At 36.6% G+C, this 20,751-nt stretch overlaps 1 protein-coding gene across 2 annotated transcripts; it reads left to right on the forward strand.

The window, feature by feature from the left end:
* The first annotated feature begins 12,697 nt into the window (after window positions 1-12,697).
* Window positions 12,698-20,519, forward strand: sty (sprouty signaling antagonist). 2 transcript variants are annotated; one of them, XM_090110376.1, is made up of 2 exons: window positions 12,698-12,937; window positions 19,679-20,519. In XM_090110376.1, exon 2 carries the CDS (start codon window positions 19,736-19,738, stop codon window positions 20,384-20,386), a length of 651 nt encoding a protein of 216 aa, XP_089966502.1. In that variant the 5' UTR covers window positions 12,698-12,937; window positions 19,679-19,735; the 3' UTR covers window positions 20,387-20,519. The 2 variants fall into 2 exon arrangements, with proteins under 2 accessions (XP_089966502.1, XP_089966503.1); XM_090110377.1 differs by lacking the exon at window positions 12,698-12,937 and adding an exon at window positions 12,944-13,243.
* The last annotated feature ends 232 nt before the right edge of the window (window positions 20,520-20,751 follow it).

Genomic DNA, 20,751 nt, shown 5'->3' on the forward strand with positions numbered 1-20,751 from the left:
ATTAATAACTATTAAAATAATAATATGTCTGAACATTATATACGAATAAAGATTTCAACAACATCGTCAAAATCATCCAATTGTAAAGCACTTTATATATTAATATACAGTTTTTATACAAATTTATGATGCAATTCTGTTATTTGGAAGCAAGCATGAGTTTATTTTTCATAAAGTATGTTTCAAGCACAGTTATATTTTATGTAGATACTATATTGCTTTGTACTCAATTTTAGTATCATTTAGTCACATCGTAAATAAAGTAAACATTTCCCGGACCGTTCATTACTTTTTGCCCGTGTAGTCTCATTAGCTGGTAGCGAATAACGATTCCCGAAGCCGGCGCATTTAACATTATCACCTTATCATTGTTAGCGAGATCGCAGAGGGTAATGGAAGATCTGTGTTCGACATCCCACCGCTCTCCCTTGTTTCCGGCGAGGGCTCACAAAAAAATAATATATATTATACTGTATAGTATCGGTAGAAATGGACGTCCAAGGCGAACGGACCGGCCTGATACTCGCCGCGATTAAAAATCGTTACAACTTCCGTTCGAGTCTCGGAGCGAGGCCCAGATAAAAAAGATAAATAAAAAAACAACAAAGATCGATATGGCGGAACGGCGCTACCTGTTTTTTCACCGAGCTCAGTGCTCACTGCTCGAGGCGATTGCGTGCTAATGTCGTCGTTGCCAGCGATTTCACTGATTATTTTTATGTACCTTTAAATTGTAAAAGCAACACCATTAAAGAATATCGCATTCTTATTTTAAATCGTTTAACCGTTTCGGAGAAATGTTGAACTCACATTTTTGATATCCGAAAGATAAAGAGGATGGTTCCTAGAAGCTTCATAAGTTTTCCAGTCATTGCTTGTTTGTTTCAACAGACTATTAGCGTGATGAGTCTAATAAATACTTTATATACAAATAAAACCATTATGAACCCGAATTCTTCCGGTCATTACATGTTTATATTTATTCTTTATAACATTTCCCATTCACAGATTTGGTACCTACAGACAATTGTAATGGAGGCCCAAATGAGGCACAAATAAATTCGACATCAGCTTTTACGGTACAAAGAATTATTTAATGTGTGATTTAAATTCAACGTTTCTCTTTAGAGTTCCTTAATTTATATCGGCTATCAATATTGGAATTATCTTATGGCGATCATTATCATTAGATGTTATAGTGCGTTGTCCACACGACGCATGGAGCGACAAATTAATGATGCCATAAATGCTCTCCTATTTACATATCGAGGTATAGAGTCCACTTAAACGGTCAGACCGATGATCGAGTTTCGGAACGTCGATAGAAAGATAGCGCCGGCGATCGAAACGAATTAGCATCACATGATGTCACGCATCCGGCTGCATCTTTAACGGGGACTATAAATCGAACGGTTCGGTCGTTTTTCATTGCGACCGGTAATAGAATATATCGGATTAATAAAAGATTTCTATGAGAGACAAGATCGGCAATTTCACGAACGCCATAATGATAATTAAGTATTCGACGTTCGCGGTGGTGTGCGTGGGCCTGCGCGGGCGCCGAGCGGTGCGGAGAGCAGCATATCAAGTCTGGTAACTATGCGGCGTAACTCCGGTAGCACTGCAACAGGTCGGGCGGGGGACGGCGCGGGCGCGGGGCGGTAGGAAATCCTTCACTGACGAGCGCACACGGCCGCACACAGCCGTGCGCACGCATGTGTGCGCCATCCGGTTCTGTGGCCGAGTGTGCTGTGCGCACGCCGGTCGTGCCGCTGTAGTGGTGCGTATCGAGTCGATCGATCAATGAGCTCGACACCGAGTCGGACTGTTGCCTGCATGCAACTCATTGATTAACGCTATGAACGTGGAATTGTTTATTCATTCATGATGAATATTTTTATTTCAAATGAACGTTTTTGTAACCCGTATCCTGTGGGCTGACCTTCTTCAACATCAAGAGAACTGCACAAAAAATCTGATCATTTTCTTGTATCATATCAATCACGCTTTTTTATTATAATCCTTGTCATAATTCATATGGTATATTTAATCTATATATTATATACAATAGGTACGCCGTACGTCGAAACGATCCTTTATAATTTAATAAACATGTATTTTTACATAAATAGGTATTAGTTGATTTACTCGCAAGTCGCAACATAGGTAGTTAAATACAGTGTAGTTGGTTGCTATTTTTTTCAATTTCCATCAACTATGACTTGAACTGTAGAGTGTAGGTATGGATAATTATTAAATTTGAAAAATACAATAAATACAAAGTATTTGTTAAACCTATAATTCTAAAGTCCTAGAATCTATCAAATAGAACACACTTCCCTTCTAATTTGAATTGTAGGTTATAACTTATACCTACCTACTATGTACAGCTACATAGGCAGTCGGTACATCCGTATATACCCATTTTTGTCATTAAAACTACTGTATAATGTATATGAAACAAAAGAGGACATAAATTGGTTTTATAATTGGTATATTTTGCGGGTAGTTAAAGTTGATAGGTACCCATGTAAGAAGGTAAGTAAAAATATAAAAAAAAAATGTTTCGTTTTCTTCGCACCGTTCTCTCCACATCACAATGGCTCCACTCAACAAAAAAAATTCAGTCATATATTGGCTCTTCATTTGTTATTAATGGATATTGTTTTTCATCCAAAACTATATACCAACAAAATAAGCTTCACTTTCAAACCAGAATCCTAGCAGAAAACCGAAGCAGTGTTCAGTAAAAACGAAATAAAACGTGTTCAGTTATAATACCTACGTTAAGTCATCCTAAATTCAAAACTTGTATTATTAAAATTCACGTCGTATTGCATGCAATCACAAAGTTTAGACATGTATCCGATGTTATCCCATTTGAAACTTATCTGCATTTTAAATGATCGCAAAAAGCGACACGCTCACTAACCTAACCTAACACTGGTTTTTAGTTAATTGCTTTCAAAACGCTTGTCAAGATGGCCCGATGATCGATTAGGTGAAATTTAATAGAAATCACCTACATTTTTGGCCATACCGGTTCAGTTTTGAAAGCTATTGCGTGGGGACGGCAAATTTGGTTGGCGACCAATGTTGACACACGGTTTCAAGGTTGCCGTTACAGCCAACGGGACGACTACCACACGATTCCGCGAAATGTTGTCATCACAATGTGAATTGATTATTGCATGGTTTTTAATTGCAGCTGCAGCTGTTTTACTCGGATGTTGAAAATATAAAATTGGTTGGAAGAAGAATGATAAACGCTAACGCCCACTCTGTATTTCGAATTCGAATTCCTCTATTGTTTTCTCTGTTTTCTAATAATAATTGTGAAAGTGCAATTCATTTCTTGATTCTAATAATTGTTTTAACCATAATAAAATTGAAAAGAGGAGTCCTTATTAGAACAATTTCAATTTTTAGTCATACGCATTAGACAAAACCTAATGCGGCTTGTAATAGAAAAATCTTAATCTTAATACTATTATAAAGGCGAAAGTTTGTAAGGATGTATGGATGTATGGATGTATGGATGTATGGATGTTTGTTACTCTTTCACGTAAAAACTACTGAACCGATTACAATGAAATTTAGCACACATATAGAGGGTAACTTGGATTAACACATAGGATAGGTTTTATCCCGGAAATCCCACGGGAACGGGAACTATGCGGGTTTTCCTTTGAAAACGCGGGCGAAGCCGCGGGCGGAAATCTAGTATTTAAATAAATGCATGCAGATTTCAGTACGTATTGCTAATTAATATTGGTATAATTTATATTATATTTATATTTGGCATTTGGTATATATGAAATGGTACATTTAAATGTTATAACGAAAATCAACAAATAAGTACAGTTTAACTACTTAGGTATGATTTGTTATTTATTCAGTATATATGTATCTAATAAATCTCTCCAATCAACTTGATTCATTAGACATAGATAGCACATTTAAGACAATCGAACGTAACATTTACTGAAATGAATTCTCATGAAACACCAACACAGTTGTAACGGTAAATACCAAGCGAATTGCATTTCAATTATCAAGCCGCAGTCGTGTCGCAATCGTGTCGTGTAAAGGGTGAGGCAACGATTGTAGGCAGGTGTAGGCCGAGGAGTTCGGAATTTGCGTGGCCCGTGGCCGCGTCGTGTCGCAGGCGTCGCGTGGGCGCCGCCGGTTCGCCCACGACGCCGCACCTAGCCGTGTCGCCGCCACTCGCACAGTACGCACTACGCTTTAAACTTTAAACAATTCAATATTTAAAAAATGGGCGATTCCGCCATTATATTTGTTTAAAATTTGAATATCATAGGCCATGGCTTCTAGGCTTTGTGGGCTGATTTATCAGAAACAGTGACAAATATTGGCATTGACAGTAAGATAAGTAGGGAAACATTAACTGCCGTATTACATACGCCAACTGAATGGTGGATTTAACAGATTGCAATTAAAAAAGTCATTAAATAGTAGCTTATAATCTGTACAATTTTTATACCCCAATGTACATACTAGAAACTAGAATAACTTGATAGTACCAGTACATGCCGCATCTACAAATTATTGTGATTGTGACCAGATTTTGCTGGACTGATACATTTTCATTTGTTCACTATTATAGATTACAGCTTAGCGAATTCAACCACAACCAATTGAAACAGCTCTCAAATTTCCACGGTTTATCTAACGAGCTTTAAAACTATACAGCACTAAATTAACTGCATTAAAATCTAATTTTCTCCGCACATAAAAATTTATTTATAAAACAACCGTTTCTAAGAATTGTTTAAATGTGGGAAAGATTCATAAAATCTTTTTCGCAGTATCAATCAAAGGGCTCTTAACATTTATTTTACAGTCGTTTTTTATGTTTTGTGTTCATTGAATAATGTATTTACAATGACGACTCCCCACGACTCAGTAGACATAAGGTCGACATTTAAATAATATGCTAAATAGTACAACTACTATTTAAGATTTTAGTCACCATACTACATTAAACTGAGCATTAAACTCAAGTCCCAACATTTTTTATTTTATTATGAGCACAACATAGTTAATATAGTATGCAATATGTATAATAACAAATATGGTACCTTCTCGATTCATTTGTTTTTCTATAAAAATTCAGGGGTTCCTAAACAATAAAAATAAAATACTTACTACATTTTTTTATAAGAAAGTAGTAGAAGCATACGTAGTCGACGGCCGACAACTAGAACGCATAACTAAATCTAATAAACGACGAGTGCCCACACTTCATAAATAATAACCATAGTTCATCAAAGTTTTAGTTACGTGCAAATAAGTATGTAACATAACACCTACGAAACAAGCCACGTATTGACGGATAAAAAAATATTTGAATACGCACCTTCATGCTGCAAATGATTATGAAGTCTACCATGTTGTGATAGAGTGCATTATCAAAGATCAACATAGCCATGGTTTAGTAGTGGAAAGTGATGTCATTGGTCCGTACACAGTACAAACTACTCCGGCCTCTGTCACTGCTTTTGATTTTTGACCATTGTGTACATCCTGGAGGCACACGTCATCTACACGGAATTCAATAATCAGGCAACGGACGGAATGTGGAATAAAAACGTTATAAGTGTCGAAGATTCTAATTTAATGTTTGCAAGCTGAGTCATTAGAGATCGTAAATAAAAAGTTAATGACGGCTATCGGTCGACCCACTATAGTAGTTGCATCGCTCAGATTTTCTATGATACATTGCACTGTGCGTCACGGATATCGTACAATCGGAATTGTGTGAACGCCCGATTGAATTACGGGACACGCTTCTCGTTTATTTCCACAAACAAACGTTGCAGATAGCTTCACATACAAATAAACGGTAGCTAAATATAAATCGAGCACAATTCATAAAATACACATAAACATGCATTTAGCATGGTAAAGAACTAATTTGATATAAGATGTTACGCAATATATAGCTTTATACCGTCTCGGGATCATTGACATTCATATTTGTAGACCTCTGTTGCCAACCAGAATCGTTGCTTCTTACGTGTATGAATTATAAATTTAAAATTCAATAATTTCTATGATTTATGTAGACAAGTCGTCAATTACAAGTTAAATGTTAATTCGCGTAAAAATAATTTTATAACTTAATTACACGACTAAGTGACATTATTCAATTGTTCTGTAATTAACGACATAAACGTCATTCTTATTTCATGACTAATATTTTATCAACACTTTTTAATGTTTCGTGTTTAACATGGCTATTGGCTAGTAAGTAAATATTATTGTTTTAAAGGAGAATAACAACAATATTAATTAATTATGTACAGTGATTGTAATGTGTGAGTTAATGTAAGTTAATGACAGTATTAGTCTCAAAAGTGATATTGTTGGTTGAATGGTCGTGGTCAGTTATTATGGTGGTGCGCTAGCCGCTTGCCGCAGTAATAGCTGGCGATGAGCGGCGGACGGCCTCAGAGAAGGTCGCCCGCCGCGCCCCGCGCGCCGCTCCCCTCACGCTCCCGCCTAGTGGAATTTATGTAATTGCCTTCAATTAAAATGAGAAGAATTTTATACAGCTCGTGTTCCACACACGAGATCGAATCTATCGTTGCCTAGTTGCCGGTCGTTCCGTACGCGGTACGACATAGAATATTCGCTATTACCCGGGTCGGCTAAGGTCACCGCTCACCGGCGAGCGACGTGCGTGCCGTGAATGGATCGACTCGTGCGACACCCGGCCATTCAACGAGATCCTTCATTCTAGCTTTTGTTCTTACGTAACTCATACATTATTATAACATATTTGGACGATTAACTATAACTCTAAACTCACCGCGGGCCGATCCGATCTAACGTTTTATACCCCACACTCCACCAATACCTTATCGTTTGCATAATTATTCGACGGCCAAATTTATTGGTTTATGCTAAAGCAAATGGAACATATAAAATTTTATGAGACAAGGTTTCTCTTACTATTGTTTGACTTATGTTCTGTGACATTAAAATTGTTAAATTAATGTGTCCCCACTCTCTCCAGAACCGTTAGCGATATTTTTATTTAATGATGAAAACTTTATGTAAACCATGATTTAAAATATATATGAGACATCGAATTCAAAGCGAAATATAGATAGGACGCATCAAAATAAATAATATTTTATTATTTGTTTCCTCTACATCTAATATACTTGTAAAATTTATGTGATATCTCGCATCCGTTAATAATCATATTCTATTTTTTTCTTGATGTTTCCTGCTTGTGTAGACGCTGTTTGTATGTTAATTTGTCGGATCACATATGTTTACGAGCCAAACGGTATAAAAAATTGGTATCCGCGAAAACCGCCAATGCGCAAAACGTGCGTATTAATCGATTCTAGGAAGGTCCATTTGTGAGGCGTATGATAACACGGAAATCTGAAACTTTATTCAATCTCTTATCAATATACAACACGTCACTCTGTTACATACATAGGTACTCTACTTTATCATTGACGCGAAAGACCTTATTCCATATAGAGATTTCTATATGACACCTCTTCAAAGTTTATTTTAAATTATTTCTAACATTAAACACCATACAATTTAAATATGTACGAATTCCCAGTTTAAGTAGTTGTCAGCGGTCAATTCATTTAAGGAGTACTTAATAAATTATAAATGTTCTTATTTTATAAACGCTATAAAATTATAAGGTGCTGATATATTAATGTATTCATTCATAATTAGATACTGAATGTCCAACATATTTAGACCACATTATTCTACTTTTCGATATCAACGACGCTAAATAAGCATTCCTTTATCATCACATCCGGTGATACAGTTAATAATTCGATTCTGTCATTAAATCGTTTGTACATAATATTATTATTAATGATATTTGATAGTTTTAGACAAACAACGCTCTTGTTAAGCATTTATCGCGGTTTTAACTCGCGAAAGATAAATAACGTTCAAAATAAACTACTTATCACTGTTAAGTAACCAGACAAGTTATTTCGTAATATCAAAACCCGTGTAGATATTAATATGAGCTTCAATTATTCCAAATTATTCGTAACAGTCACTTTACGGTTACAATGTTTCGAATGTGGTGTGTGATTTATAACATACATATTTACGGATTTTGTCCATCGTCATTTCCTTACGGTTTCACCACAGCTTCACTCTATAATATTTTATCAGTGGAACTTCTATGTTACAACAAGTTTTAATTGTACAGTCCAAACAAAAAGGTATAATAGTAGCATGAGTAAGTATTATATATAACATCAAAAGTTTAGTACAGTACTCCCAAACCGATAATGCGCATAGAAAAATTCGTCACTGTTCGGCAACTGTCATATTCCCCGAGCTTCCGAAGACGATATGTATATAGAGTGGTTAAATGTATTTTCTTCATGCATAGTTTATTAGAATTATGAGTTTTATTGTGATTTTATGGTAAAAGAGATAAGTAACGAAATTTGTTTCGATAATTCAATGTAAATAAATAGCGAGGACAAGCCACACGATTGCGAATATATATTTGTTGTATTGATTTACTTGGAAAATTCAATACTTAGAACTATTAAAGTGTCTTACTGAAGCTAGCGTGATGATGGATGCATGGAAGGTTAAAATAAGACAAAGTTTATATTTAAAAAAATATTTTCAAACACTGGTTTACATTTAAATTGTAGAAATCTAATCATTAAAATCTCAGTCCAAAGGATTTACAGAATCAGGGATTATCTCTATTTCTGATATCGTAGAATGATCAGAACTTTCATTATGCTCTTATTCCCCACTGCTATCTGCTACCTGTGTAAATAATTATTTTATCGGAAAATTCAACTTTGAAATAAAACTAAGAAGGGTATGTAACAGCAGCTCTATATTAATTCCATACAGAGATAACACGTGCGGTAACCACTAATATATAAAGATGACTGACGGATTTTTGAATTTTTTGACTGACAGGCTACCCTCACCTACCGCCCGAATTGTTTTCGATTGTGTATGACTCTGAATTGACTCCTATAACTATCGAACAAGGTGCAAGATGCAAGTGCATTGTTTAGGGCACTTACGATTCAATGATGGAGGACTGTACTTACTTTAAACACGTACACGTACTTAGTTTTAAATACTTAGTCATCATCATCATCACTCAGAGATGTTATTTACTTAAACAGAGATATCACCTAACTCCCGCATAGTTCCACGTCTTCCTTTTTTTAGTTAGGTAGGTACTAGAAGTGAACGGTGAACGAAATTTTGAAATCGGTTCAGCAGTTTCTGACATAAGTACATTCACACACAAACAAACTCTTCAGCTTTAAATTATAAATATAGAATAGTATTATATTATCTGTAGTATAGATAGATATAAAACAGAATACGTGTATCCCGGTATTGGAGACAATTGCGGTCAACGTGCACTTCTCTATACATACATACTATGTTTATACGTTCGTATGCGTATTTAAACGGATGGAAAGCGTTCGCAGTCTTCCGCCAGCCAACGCGTTGCCTCCAGAATATCAAGCAAAGCCTGATTTCTATCCGATAGGCCACAATTACCACGGATATCGTAATTTTAAAACGTTTTCACTTAATAAGATTTATCGCTAAACCTGCACTCATTATTTGCAATTATAAATGTGGCATGTTTATTTTTAATTTTCGATTTAGTTGAGAAATTCAATATTCATGAGCAAATAAATCTTAATTGGCTTATATTAACTGCAATAGAAGGTAATAAGTGAAATAGAAATGTTTTTCTTAATCTGGAGACAGAGAGGTCACCAGAATGTCACAAAATTGTCTCAATCGTGACCTCTGTTAACCTCCGCAATTTATAAAAATAACATACAAATATACCGCAAGAAATACCCCAATCAAATTATATCAAAATAACCACAATAAAGCTATGTTTACGCCATAATAACGCGAATTGTATTTTTGCGCCAACATAAATTCTAACAAGTCATTAGTGATTTTCGTTGAACGCGCTTCGAATAAAGCTTATTGTGTGGCTCCTGTTGACTTTCCGTGAATCGAGCCCATGTGAGGTTTACTCGGTGTCATTTTCTTTTTAACCGACTTCAAACAAAAGGTATAGGTATATTTAAAACGTTTGTTATTATTGGATTTGCAAGAGATTGCGTTATATGATGATCTATTGTAGCTTTTAATTTTATAGAAATATACGCACTATACTTATATGTTTAATTTAGAGATTAGTATTAAGTTTAATCAAAATCTAAATATTATCTTTTAAAGTCTGAACAAATAATTTTATTTGAAGTTATTAACCGCAATGTAGGATCAAATCCTTAAAATCCTTAAAACAACAAGAAAAACGAAATAATATGTAGGTATGGTAGTAGGTATAAATCATAATTAATATTATAGAAAAACCAAATACGCGTTCGAATCCCTCATTTGTGTCTGCTTTTAGTGTAAAAAACTTTAATATTATTTATTTTGCAGATTACAGATATCTTTCAGAATCATAATTCATTCAGCTGCCATCGAAAGAACTTGCTATACAGCTCATTAGAGTCCAATATATTGTCTAGGTCCAATTTTTTATAATTATTCGACGATTTTATAACTGGTTTCAACGGTGGTAATAAAAATAAGATTGTTATCAACTCTGTATTCTATACATACCTACCTATTGAAGAATTTTATCAACCTAGGTATATAGTTTTTGTATTTATATCTGTCATACTATGTATTTTAAATACTTACTATGTATTTTTATGGGAATATGGTTTTGGATATTTTTTCTGTACAACTGTTTTTTATTACTTACTAAGTTGATATAAAATAAATCTGCACCGACAAACTTAAGCTTTGTGGTGAGCTTATCTTCGGAGACCACGGTCTAGACTTAGTATTACCTATACCTAGCTTATTTGTTATTGTACACTATCAAGTTCTAAATATAATCAAATTAATAAATCATGTCAACTAAGATCGGATCTTTTAGTTATATCCATAAGCAATACAACATATTTCATATTTAGTTCCACTTTTTGTTTTACATTTCTTTTTATTCCAACGGAAGTAAGGCAGTTAAACTAAGGACCCAACATTTTTTCGTTCAGAATTCTATAAACACATGCCGATCCGGTTCCGGTTGAAAAATTACTTCGCTCTACACATCTGCGATGATTAACAACGATTCTTATTTAAATTCACTCTAAATTAACTATGTTATATTATGTGTGTAAGAATATGAGGATGGAATACATTGGAAAATATAATAACGGTACATAAAATCATAGCTTTTATTGTTGCTAATTCAAAAACCAAGAATAAATATTAAAATATCGTACTTAGGTGTATTTGTATAATAGAAATAAAAATGACCATTGCATAACAATTTAATCGAACTCTAAAAGATACAAGCAATCGAATGTTAGGAATGCAAAGACGTTAAAATTAAAACTCGTCGTAACCTAACACCTGATTTTTTATCTATCTACACACGTACATATTTAAATACATAAAGTTTCCTTGTATTCGTCACAAAAACGCTGTGAACATTGATGTGGTTTCATTCAAGAATATTCATAAATGACAAGAAATTTTTATTTTAAAATCATGCGACTTGGACACACCTAAACAATGGAAGCAGGTAGAAGTTTTTGTTGGGCTCAAACATCTTGCAAGCTCTATTCATTCATTATACATATAATTATTCTTGTTTTGTTAATATTTTTTACGATCCCATTAATAATGGATGATATTATTGTGGTGAAGTTCATTAAATGCTATTGTTTTTTGTTCATATAAGTATTTCATCTCTGTAATATTTTTATTAAAAGTCAATCTTGATGATTATTATCAATGTGAGGAGGGGAAATACAAGAGAAGAATGAACACCCATAATATTATTTCTTTGAGAATGTTTTGTATGTGTACTAATTTACAAGAAAATACGAGTTTGAGATTATTGATCGAGATCACAATAATTTATCTGTTTTTTCTAAGAGTAGGTAGATATTTATTGTAGATGTAATTCTTGAGCAGGACGCAAACATTATGTAGTGAGGAGATAACTTTTATCGAGATAAGCAATAAGCTCAATGAATGTAAAATGTTATTTGTGAATAGACAGGAGTACAATATGCAACGGTAGGTGTAGACAGAAGAAGCTATTTAGTTGGCGCTCCCGTGAGGCGTTGCGTTATCGCTTGTCCTTGACACAGAGAGGTTGCACAACAGTTTGTCGCGGCAACCTTGCAAAAATGACGATTGGTAGACCTATCGATAACGGCCTGCATTCTTTGAGCCACACTATGTGGAAGATTAGTCGTAAGATCTGTGTCACAAGTCAATTGGATCGTAATGAGGTCCGCTCCAGGCGATAGGCTCTCGTTATCGTAACGTCGAGTAATAAACATTAAACATTAAAGGAAAGTGGGCGGGGTGGTGCAGCTCTCGTTGGCCGGAAACCTAATTCCCGGATGCGGTTGCGGGGGGGGGGGATTTCGCCGGAAGCTCGATAAACGAGCGCATCCGCTACCGTCGCCCGCGCCGCAAAATTTGGCACCGCGAACGCTCGCAGCCCGTTTCCGGCTCCCCCCTTCGGCACTCACCCCGCTCGCCTGCGAAAATAGCGGCCGACTGCTTCGTGTACGCGGTTCATTCAGTATGGCCGCCTTCCATTCATAAAAAGGCGAGGCGCGCGCGGAGGGGCGCGGCGGGGGGCGCGCCTCCGCCGGCCCGCTCCCGCACCCGACGCCAGTGCGGAATGTGCCTGCGAACGGAACGCTCGTTTCGTCGGAGCGTAGCGCTAACGCTCCCGGTTTCCCATTAAAATGTGTATAAGAATAAGTGCAGTGAATCCGCACGAGTTCGGAACCGTAAAGAAAATCGCCGTCGTCGAGATCAGGAGTAGAAATCAACGAAGAACTTCACCGAGGAAGTGAGTAGCGGCCATATTGCAGTGATAACCGCGCGGCGGGCGGACGAGAATCGAGGCCGGTGCGTGGGCCGCCCCCCGCCCGCGCCAGGTGCCGCTCCGACCGCGCCGCTCTCGTGAGCCTTCCCGTGGATTTGCGCGCCTGAAATTCGGTGGTTCTGTCGTATTTTTGTGAATCAGTGAGGTTTCCGGCGCGAATACGGTGCGGCACGAGCGAGCGGTGGAGCTCAGTGTTGTGTGTGGGGCTAATCGGCCCGAGTGCCCTTGTGTAGCGATGTGTGTAGGAGACATATGACGTGGAACGTCTTCGTAAGTACCCAGACGATGCTGGCTCGCCCACCAGCCCGGAATCCGTGCAGGATGTGTCCACTCGCGGCAGATGCAACTAGCTCGTTATGAGTAGCGGTTTACGGGGCTTAGGTATCGGTTAGATAGATGTTAGATGGCTAGTAACCACGTTAGGATATATGAAGAGCGTCGACACACACGTGCGCGTCGCTCATAGATCGCCCATTGCTACATCAACAAGCTACAAATCGCGCCAGCACGAACCCCATGGCATGCTCCAAAGTAAACACGTAGTGCGATAAACACATGTATAGCAGCATATAATTCGTATACGCATACGTGGAACTCTACGAAATATCACCAACTTGACATTTCACACATAAAGCTGATATTTCTTACCAATAAAAGATTATAAGTTATGAAAGTGGCTTGTGACATATGATCTTAGTATACTGAATTATTATAGCAACAGCGTTACCAATTTCTACAACGTTTGATAAGGCCGATAAAAAATAATAACTTGTAAACAATACATGTATAACATATTATCTTTAACGAACTTTATAAAACTTATAACGTATTTAGACAAAACAAAATAAACTATGTTTATAGCTATATTTTAGGCTTTATAATATAACGTTATAAATTATAATATATTCAACAACATGATTTAATTTAAAAGAAAACAGAATAGTTTTTGGCGAGCACAAAAAAGTAGCAGGTTGGTACTTGGTACCTACCTACTACCTGTGCCTTTCTTATTAATTAAATATAAACTATTTAAGTCCTTTATTTGACTAAAGTTAAAATCTTAAATTCAGTATAATACTAATTAATATATAGGTAGTAGGTGTAAAAAATATCCTTAAATGGATTCTGTTTCAATATTTCAATCATTTTTGAAGATTTTCTCAAGATAATCTCTTTGGTTTAATGTAGCATAGCTTTTGATTGAGCGCACAAACACGAAAAAGATTATAACTACAATATTCATTCATAACTCATTCCTAGTTTATTTCATTTTTCATTCATTCGACTCATTCATTAATACAATAAACCTACCTAGGTTCTGAAGTACCAATACAGAATGGAATTCATGACAACTCTGAATATATTGATATTATCAGAATTCAGAATTCCATTAAACTGATAAAATAAATAGACTTAAATTAAGAAAACTGCTAAAAGCACAATAGTTAAAGGGAACTATAAGCACAGAATACATAATAGTAGCTAAAAGCTAGTAGCTAAGTTATAACCTCCGAATTCAATCTTAAAACCATTAGTTACTACAATATAAGTAACTACAATAATTGTATACTTGTAGAGCCTACACTATTAAACATCGATATACTTCGCGCTCATATAGGCTCATATAACATATTCAACTACACAATACACGATTAACTTTCACAACATTAGCTTCCAAAGCACGTCTATTTGAAACCATAACAATATATAGTTTAGCTAACAGTACAAATATGAAATCCCATTTCTAAGTTCGATAGCATCACAATATTAGCCTATAACTAACATGTCTTATCTCCAAGTACTTGTAGGGAACCGGTTATTGTGTAATCAAATTTACACTACTGCCCGCAGCAGGCTAGAAACAATAATAGCTACTATTATTGTGACATGGAAGCATCCAGTCGAAAAGCATTTGGATAATGCCCTTACATTTTTAATGCATTAGAAGCACGAAACGACGATAGAGCTAAAAAGTTCTAATATTGTGGAGAAATAGTTGTGTCGCAAGCGAATGTGTGATAAATCTTGCTTATCGCGTTTGAAATCTTATTTCTGTTTCCTATTTTACGTTCGAACAATCGCTAAAATGCAAATATAATTGAATATCATAGTGACACTTCGACTCCGTATTGATTTATTACCATCTCTATTCTCTCTATTACTTATAATAATGTGTATTGTATCTGATACAATATCAACCATTTCTAGGAATTTCTTTGCATACATACAGATGCACATTAAATGCATTTTGATAACTTAAGTGAAATTAACGCGAATCCAATATGAATTATTCTCTTTCAAATACGGAATGATTTTCTTCTGCTATAAGTTGTATCACTGGGTCTGAGACACGTGTATCCAACGTCCGCACAGTCTGTCACCGGCAACGGTCTATTGCATATTCAAAAATTATTTATGCAGAAATATTCACGTAAAAACGAGTTTTGAAGTTGGCAAATAATCATATACCATTCATAGTAATATAAATATTGGCAGTTCTTGATCATTACATAAAATAAACTTGATAACAACCTCATGACGTCTTTTAATGAGCGATTAAAATTGCTATAATATTGTGTATTTAATTTTTTTGGTTTTAAAATGTACCTCATTATTTTATATTTAATTATTAAAAAAAACTATTTTGCCTGAAATTTTAAACGTCCATGACTACAGATAGACACGAAACATTAATTTATGTACGTCACAATATTCAAATAAAACTGAATAACTAGTAATTAAATGTACAAAAAATATAAGTATGGTCTATTGAAATATTAAATTAAATTATAATTTCATAACTTGTCGGTAAACATAACGATATTAATAAAGGAAATATTATGTTCAGAAAAATACATTTCTTATTGATTGCGAATTTAAATGATTGATGATTGATCTACTTGATTCATAAAAAAAATTCACTACAAACTGAAAACTTTCCGTGTATTTAAATAGTATCGTTTGAAACGACTAAGTTCAATAACCATTGCATAATAATTCATCCAAGAATGACAAAAATCGATAAAAAAGCACTTGACAGACGTTAGTCGCGTTATTCTATAAATAAACGGTTTATAATGTTTAATTACTACGTGCATATCACCAATACATAATACCTACCATGTCATTGACTGGCGCCCAGAACACTCACGGCCAAGGATATCATTATTGATAAACTTACTATAAAACCTTGCGACCAGCCTTTAACAAAAAGTCATATAAACGAGTTATCTACGTTCTCTTTTATTCAAAATTTGTTCCAAATTCAACATAAGCGAGCATTCAACGACTGAATATAGATAGATAAATATCAGCCAATATTCCGTATTTGAGTCAGACACATGGCAGACATATGACGGAAACATTTCTATTTTTACTAAGTGTAGAATTGTTCATGCATAATACATAGCGACTGGCAATAAATGCATTACATATGAACTGTCAAAAACGTAATATGCATGCGCTTATTGTACACCGGATGTTTGGAAATCAACATATCGCATAAGATTTAAATTTTAGAGTTCACGGTAAATGTTTTAATAGATCGGTGTTTGAATGAAACACATACATAAATGTATTGTATTGAAATGGAACTTTTAGTAGTGGAAATATAGTATGTAAAATAAATAGAAATGTAAAGTTTTACTATACGTGACCAAAAATAATACGTTTTAAATACATGACTGTAGGATCACAGCATGTTAATCAATACGATGTTATTAATCTTAAAGTCACAAAATTTATATATACCGGATTATAATCCAAGTTTACATGAACATTAGTAGTCCTCGACTGACATCTAATTAATTTATTTATTTTGTAACGCGTGTTCAAATTAATCTTCATTTGTCATGTAATTCTTACGAGCCAAGAAAAATGTTTTGCCATACACAGTATAAAATTTCTTCATAATATTAACTAACAGCGCAGATCAATTTTGGTGAATTTGAAGGAATAGTAGCATCCTTAAATTTTAGTCGTAAAGTAGTCAAATAAACATTTATTAACCGACTTCAAGAAAAAGGAGGAGGTTATCAATTCGGCCGGTATATTTTTTTCTTTATGTATGTACACCGATTACTCAGAGGTTTCTGAACCGATTTACGTAATTCTTTTTTTGTTTGATGCGGAATGGTTTCGAATTGGTCCCATAAATACTTGATTCGGGTAGGCACAGTAGTTTTTATTTTATGAGCATTTTTGTCTGATCTCGATGACTTAATTGAAAATCTAGCAAGTAACATAATTGATTCACTTCCCGGTAACCGATTGAGCTGAAATGTTGTACATACGTATGTAAATTGGATAGCGATGAAACGATTTGATGATGGAATCGGAAGGTGGTCATAGGAACTCAGTAATATTATATTGACTCAACTTTATCGAGTTTAGGCTCGTTTGATTCGTGTTGAAAAATACACTTAAAAGTATTAAATAAAATAAAAAAACTATACGTTAACGTTATAGCGCTTACGACTTCTATTGCCTTGTTATTTAGATTTCTATGGTATACCTACTCGGCAGCCGCGATACACGCGACATGCGCTACACAGACCAAAAAGTTTGAGACGATGTTATAAAAGTTTCACTTTAAAAAGATTTGATATTATTAAATTTTACTACATACTATTTAGATGTGCTATTATAAAAAGGTTTGATGTCGGTGCACGGGCTTAAAACTAAGTGCTTAGTGCTTGGCACCGACTTCAAACCTACTTAATAAATAGCACATCTAAATAGTATGTAGTAATTAATAATATCAAATCTTTTTTATTTTTTACTTTTCCGTTTTTGAAGTCGGTTGTTTTTAACGTTGATATTTTTATTTTATACTAGCTTCCGCCCGCGACTCCGTCCGCGCGGATGACGGTCTTCGCGTGGATGGTTTATTTCTCCATTTTGAGTAACTCTGACAATAACATCTTATAAATATCTATTGGACTCAAATACGGCTAGGCCTATAATAATACCCCACGTGTGTTCGCTGTTCTACAGAACAACGTCTATGGATAAAACTGAAAAATTAAGATTATTTTTTTTCTTCGTATTTTTTCAGGATAAAAAGTATCCTATTTTACGCCCAGGATAATAAGGTATAATTATACCAAGTTTCATCGAAATCGAACCGTTAGTTTTCACGTGATGTCTTCACATACAGACAGACAGACAAAAATTTTTTTAATCACATATTTGGGTTTGGTATCGATCCAGTAACACCCCCTGCTATTTATTTTTTCAATATTTTCAATGTACAGAAGTGACCCTTCTACAGATTTATTATATGTATAGATGAACCTTTCATTAAGCCTCGAGAATCGTGACATTAACTACTTGTAATAAAAATTACACGTGTAAGAAAAAAATCTAATTTATACAATACTACTGGTTGTTTTGTCATCAGCACTTAATTAAGTAACATCCCATATTTGTACTTTTATTGAAAACAAATAACCGATTTTAAATTTAATTATACAGGGTGTCCCACTGTTGGTATACTAAGCTCAAAGGAGGTTATAGTTTTGCATACGCTGAGTACGTAAAAAATACTAATAAAATTCCAGACGCATTTTTTTTTCAAATAGATGAATTCTTAAAACTCTATGTTGTACACCCCTAACAAGCAACCCGCCCAACTTTGCCACCCGCATGTCAGGTATCGTTTAAGATTATGTTTTCATAGACAAAATGCTCACATTAGAGAAGCGGTATATGCCGGCTGCGCGAAAGAAGAAAACATGGATTTTCAGGAAAGCAAAAAAATTTTGACGTAAATTTGTTGTTTAAGTATTTTTTACGTGATCAGTGTATGCATAACTACAAGGCCCTTCGCGCTTAGTATACCAATAGTGGGACACCCTGTATATTTATAAATTTATAATAACAAGATTTTTTAAAGAAACTTTATGCCGTCTCAAAGGACATCCAATCATAGAGGAATTGAATGAGTAATCGAATAGAGACATGAATCACGTTACACACAGGACATAATTCTGTTATGCCTCAAGCTGTTTCCGGACATGGAAATGGATTGGTCACGATTTTCTTTCACTACGCGATACAAACGTTGCATCGATACAAAATTAATTCACTACGAATGTGACTCGTTGGAATTGCTGTTCCTTTCATAAAATATACACGAGCCTCTAAAATACCGCGAGCTGCGATACTAGATTGTTTTAAAATTCACAAATCTCCATAATTTTAAGATTCAAATGTTCATAAACGCAGAAAATACAACCAGTTGCGTATGATAACATAATCAGCGGTAGTGCGGTGTTTACACGAAATTCGGAATGCTTGAGCAAATGTACTTAATATGATTCATATGTAAATACTAGAATATTTTCGTAGCACATTAACGTAATCTGTAATTTTCATTTTTGTATAGGTAGGAAATGTCCGTCTGGGTACTAAATAAAAAAAATGGATTTCTGTATACCTCTCCAATAATAATATAACGTTACTTATAAACGTAAAAATTTGGCACACATATTCACAAACATACTGGCTTCCACGCCTTCTTGCCTTTTATAGAATAAATGGATTTGAACTTACCTACGACTTCTCGATTGGAATCTCACTAGTTTCATTATAGAGTGTTCGCATGAAATATTCAAATAGGTATACGAACACTACTCCCTTGCAAAGTTTCAATAGGTAGGTAAAGAGAGACGTTATTAACGTGCGTTTTTTCTTCTTCTCCAGGTGGGGACGATGAGGGAACAGGAAGGCGACGGCCCAGAGAGCCGTTAGCCGGACTCGATGGACGAGTATGGCGGGCCGGCGGCGCCGCCCCGGCCGCCCAAGCCGGCGGCGCGCGTGCACCGCGCGGGCGCGAGCGGCGCGCGCCAGCCCGCCGTGTCGCTGCTGCGGCCGCGGCCCGAGGCCGAGCGCGAGCGCAACGCCTACGTGGAGGCGCCGCGCCGCGCCGCGCCATCGCACGCGCACACGCACGCGCACGCCGCCGCGCAGCCGCTCAAGCCGGTGACGGCGCAGCCGGCCTCCGCCGCGGCCGACAAGCGGCGCGCCGCCGCGCTCGCGGCCGACTCCATAGTGTGCGAGAGCTGCGGGCGCTGCCGCTGCGAGCAGTGCGCGCGGCCGCGGCCGCTGCCGTCGCGCTGGCTGTGCGGCTCGTGCCTGTGCAGCGCCGAGGCGTGCGTCGACTACGCGTCGTGCATGTGCTGCGCCAAGGCGCTGTTCTACCACTGCGGCAGCGGCGAGGAGGAGGCGGGCGAGCCGTGCGCGTGCGGGCCGCGGCTGGCGTGCGTGGCGGCGCTGGCGGTGCCGCTGCCGTGCCTGTGGCTGTACTGGCCGCTGCGCGCGTGCGCGGCGGCGGGCGCGGCGGCGTACGGCCGCTGGCGCCGCGCCGGCTGCCGCTGCCCCGAGCGCCCGCCGCTGTCCAGTATTATCTAGTCCCGCCGCAGCGCCCCGCCGGCGTCGCGTTGTACAAATATTTATTCGCGAGCGCAAGGCCCGGGCCGCGCGGGGCCGGACTCAGTGAGTGTGTGTGCGCGCGGGGCCCAGGACGAAGCCCCCGCCGAGTGATCGTAGACGAGTACTTGTAAATATAGTCGTATAGTGTGAATGTACGTGAACGTGTCGCCCGAACGCCGAGTCTCAAATTTTCTTGAGACCGAAACGTGTCATAAGAAAACGCTAACATTAGTATTTTGGATTCCACACAAATCCAGAGAAGATTAAGAAATGAGATATAAAACATACTTATTAAGATGTAGATAATTTACCATTTATTTATTAACTGAATTTGTATTTATTTG

Source organism: Colias eurytheme, chromosome 15 (genome assembly GCF_061535395.1).
Source record: "Colias eurytheme isolate Ceu_HAF_F1 chromosome 15, ilColEury1 Martin Lab GWU primary, whole genome shotgun sequence".
Classification (NCBI taxonomy): domain Eukaryota; kingdom Metazoa; phylum Arthropoda; class Insecta; order Lepidoptera; family Pieridae; genus Colias; species Colias eurytheme.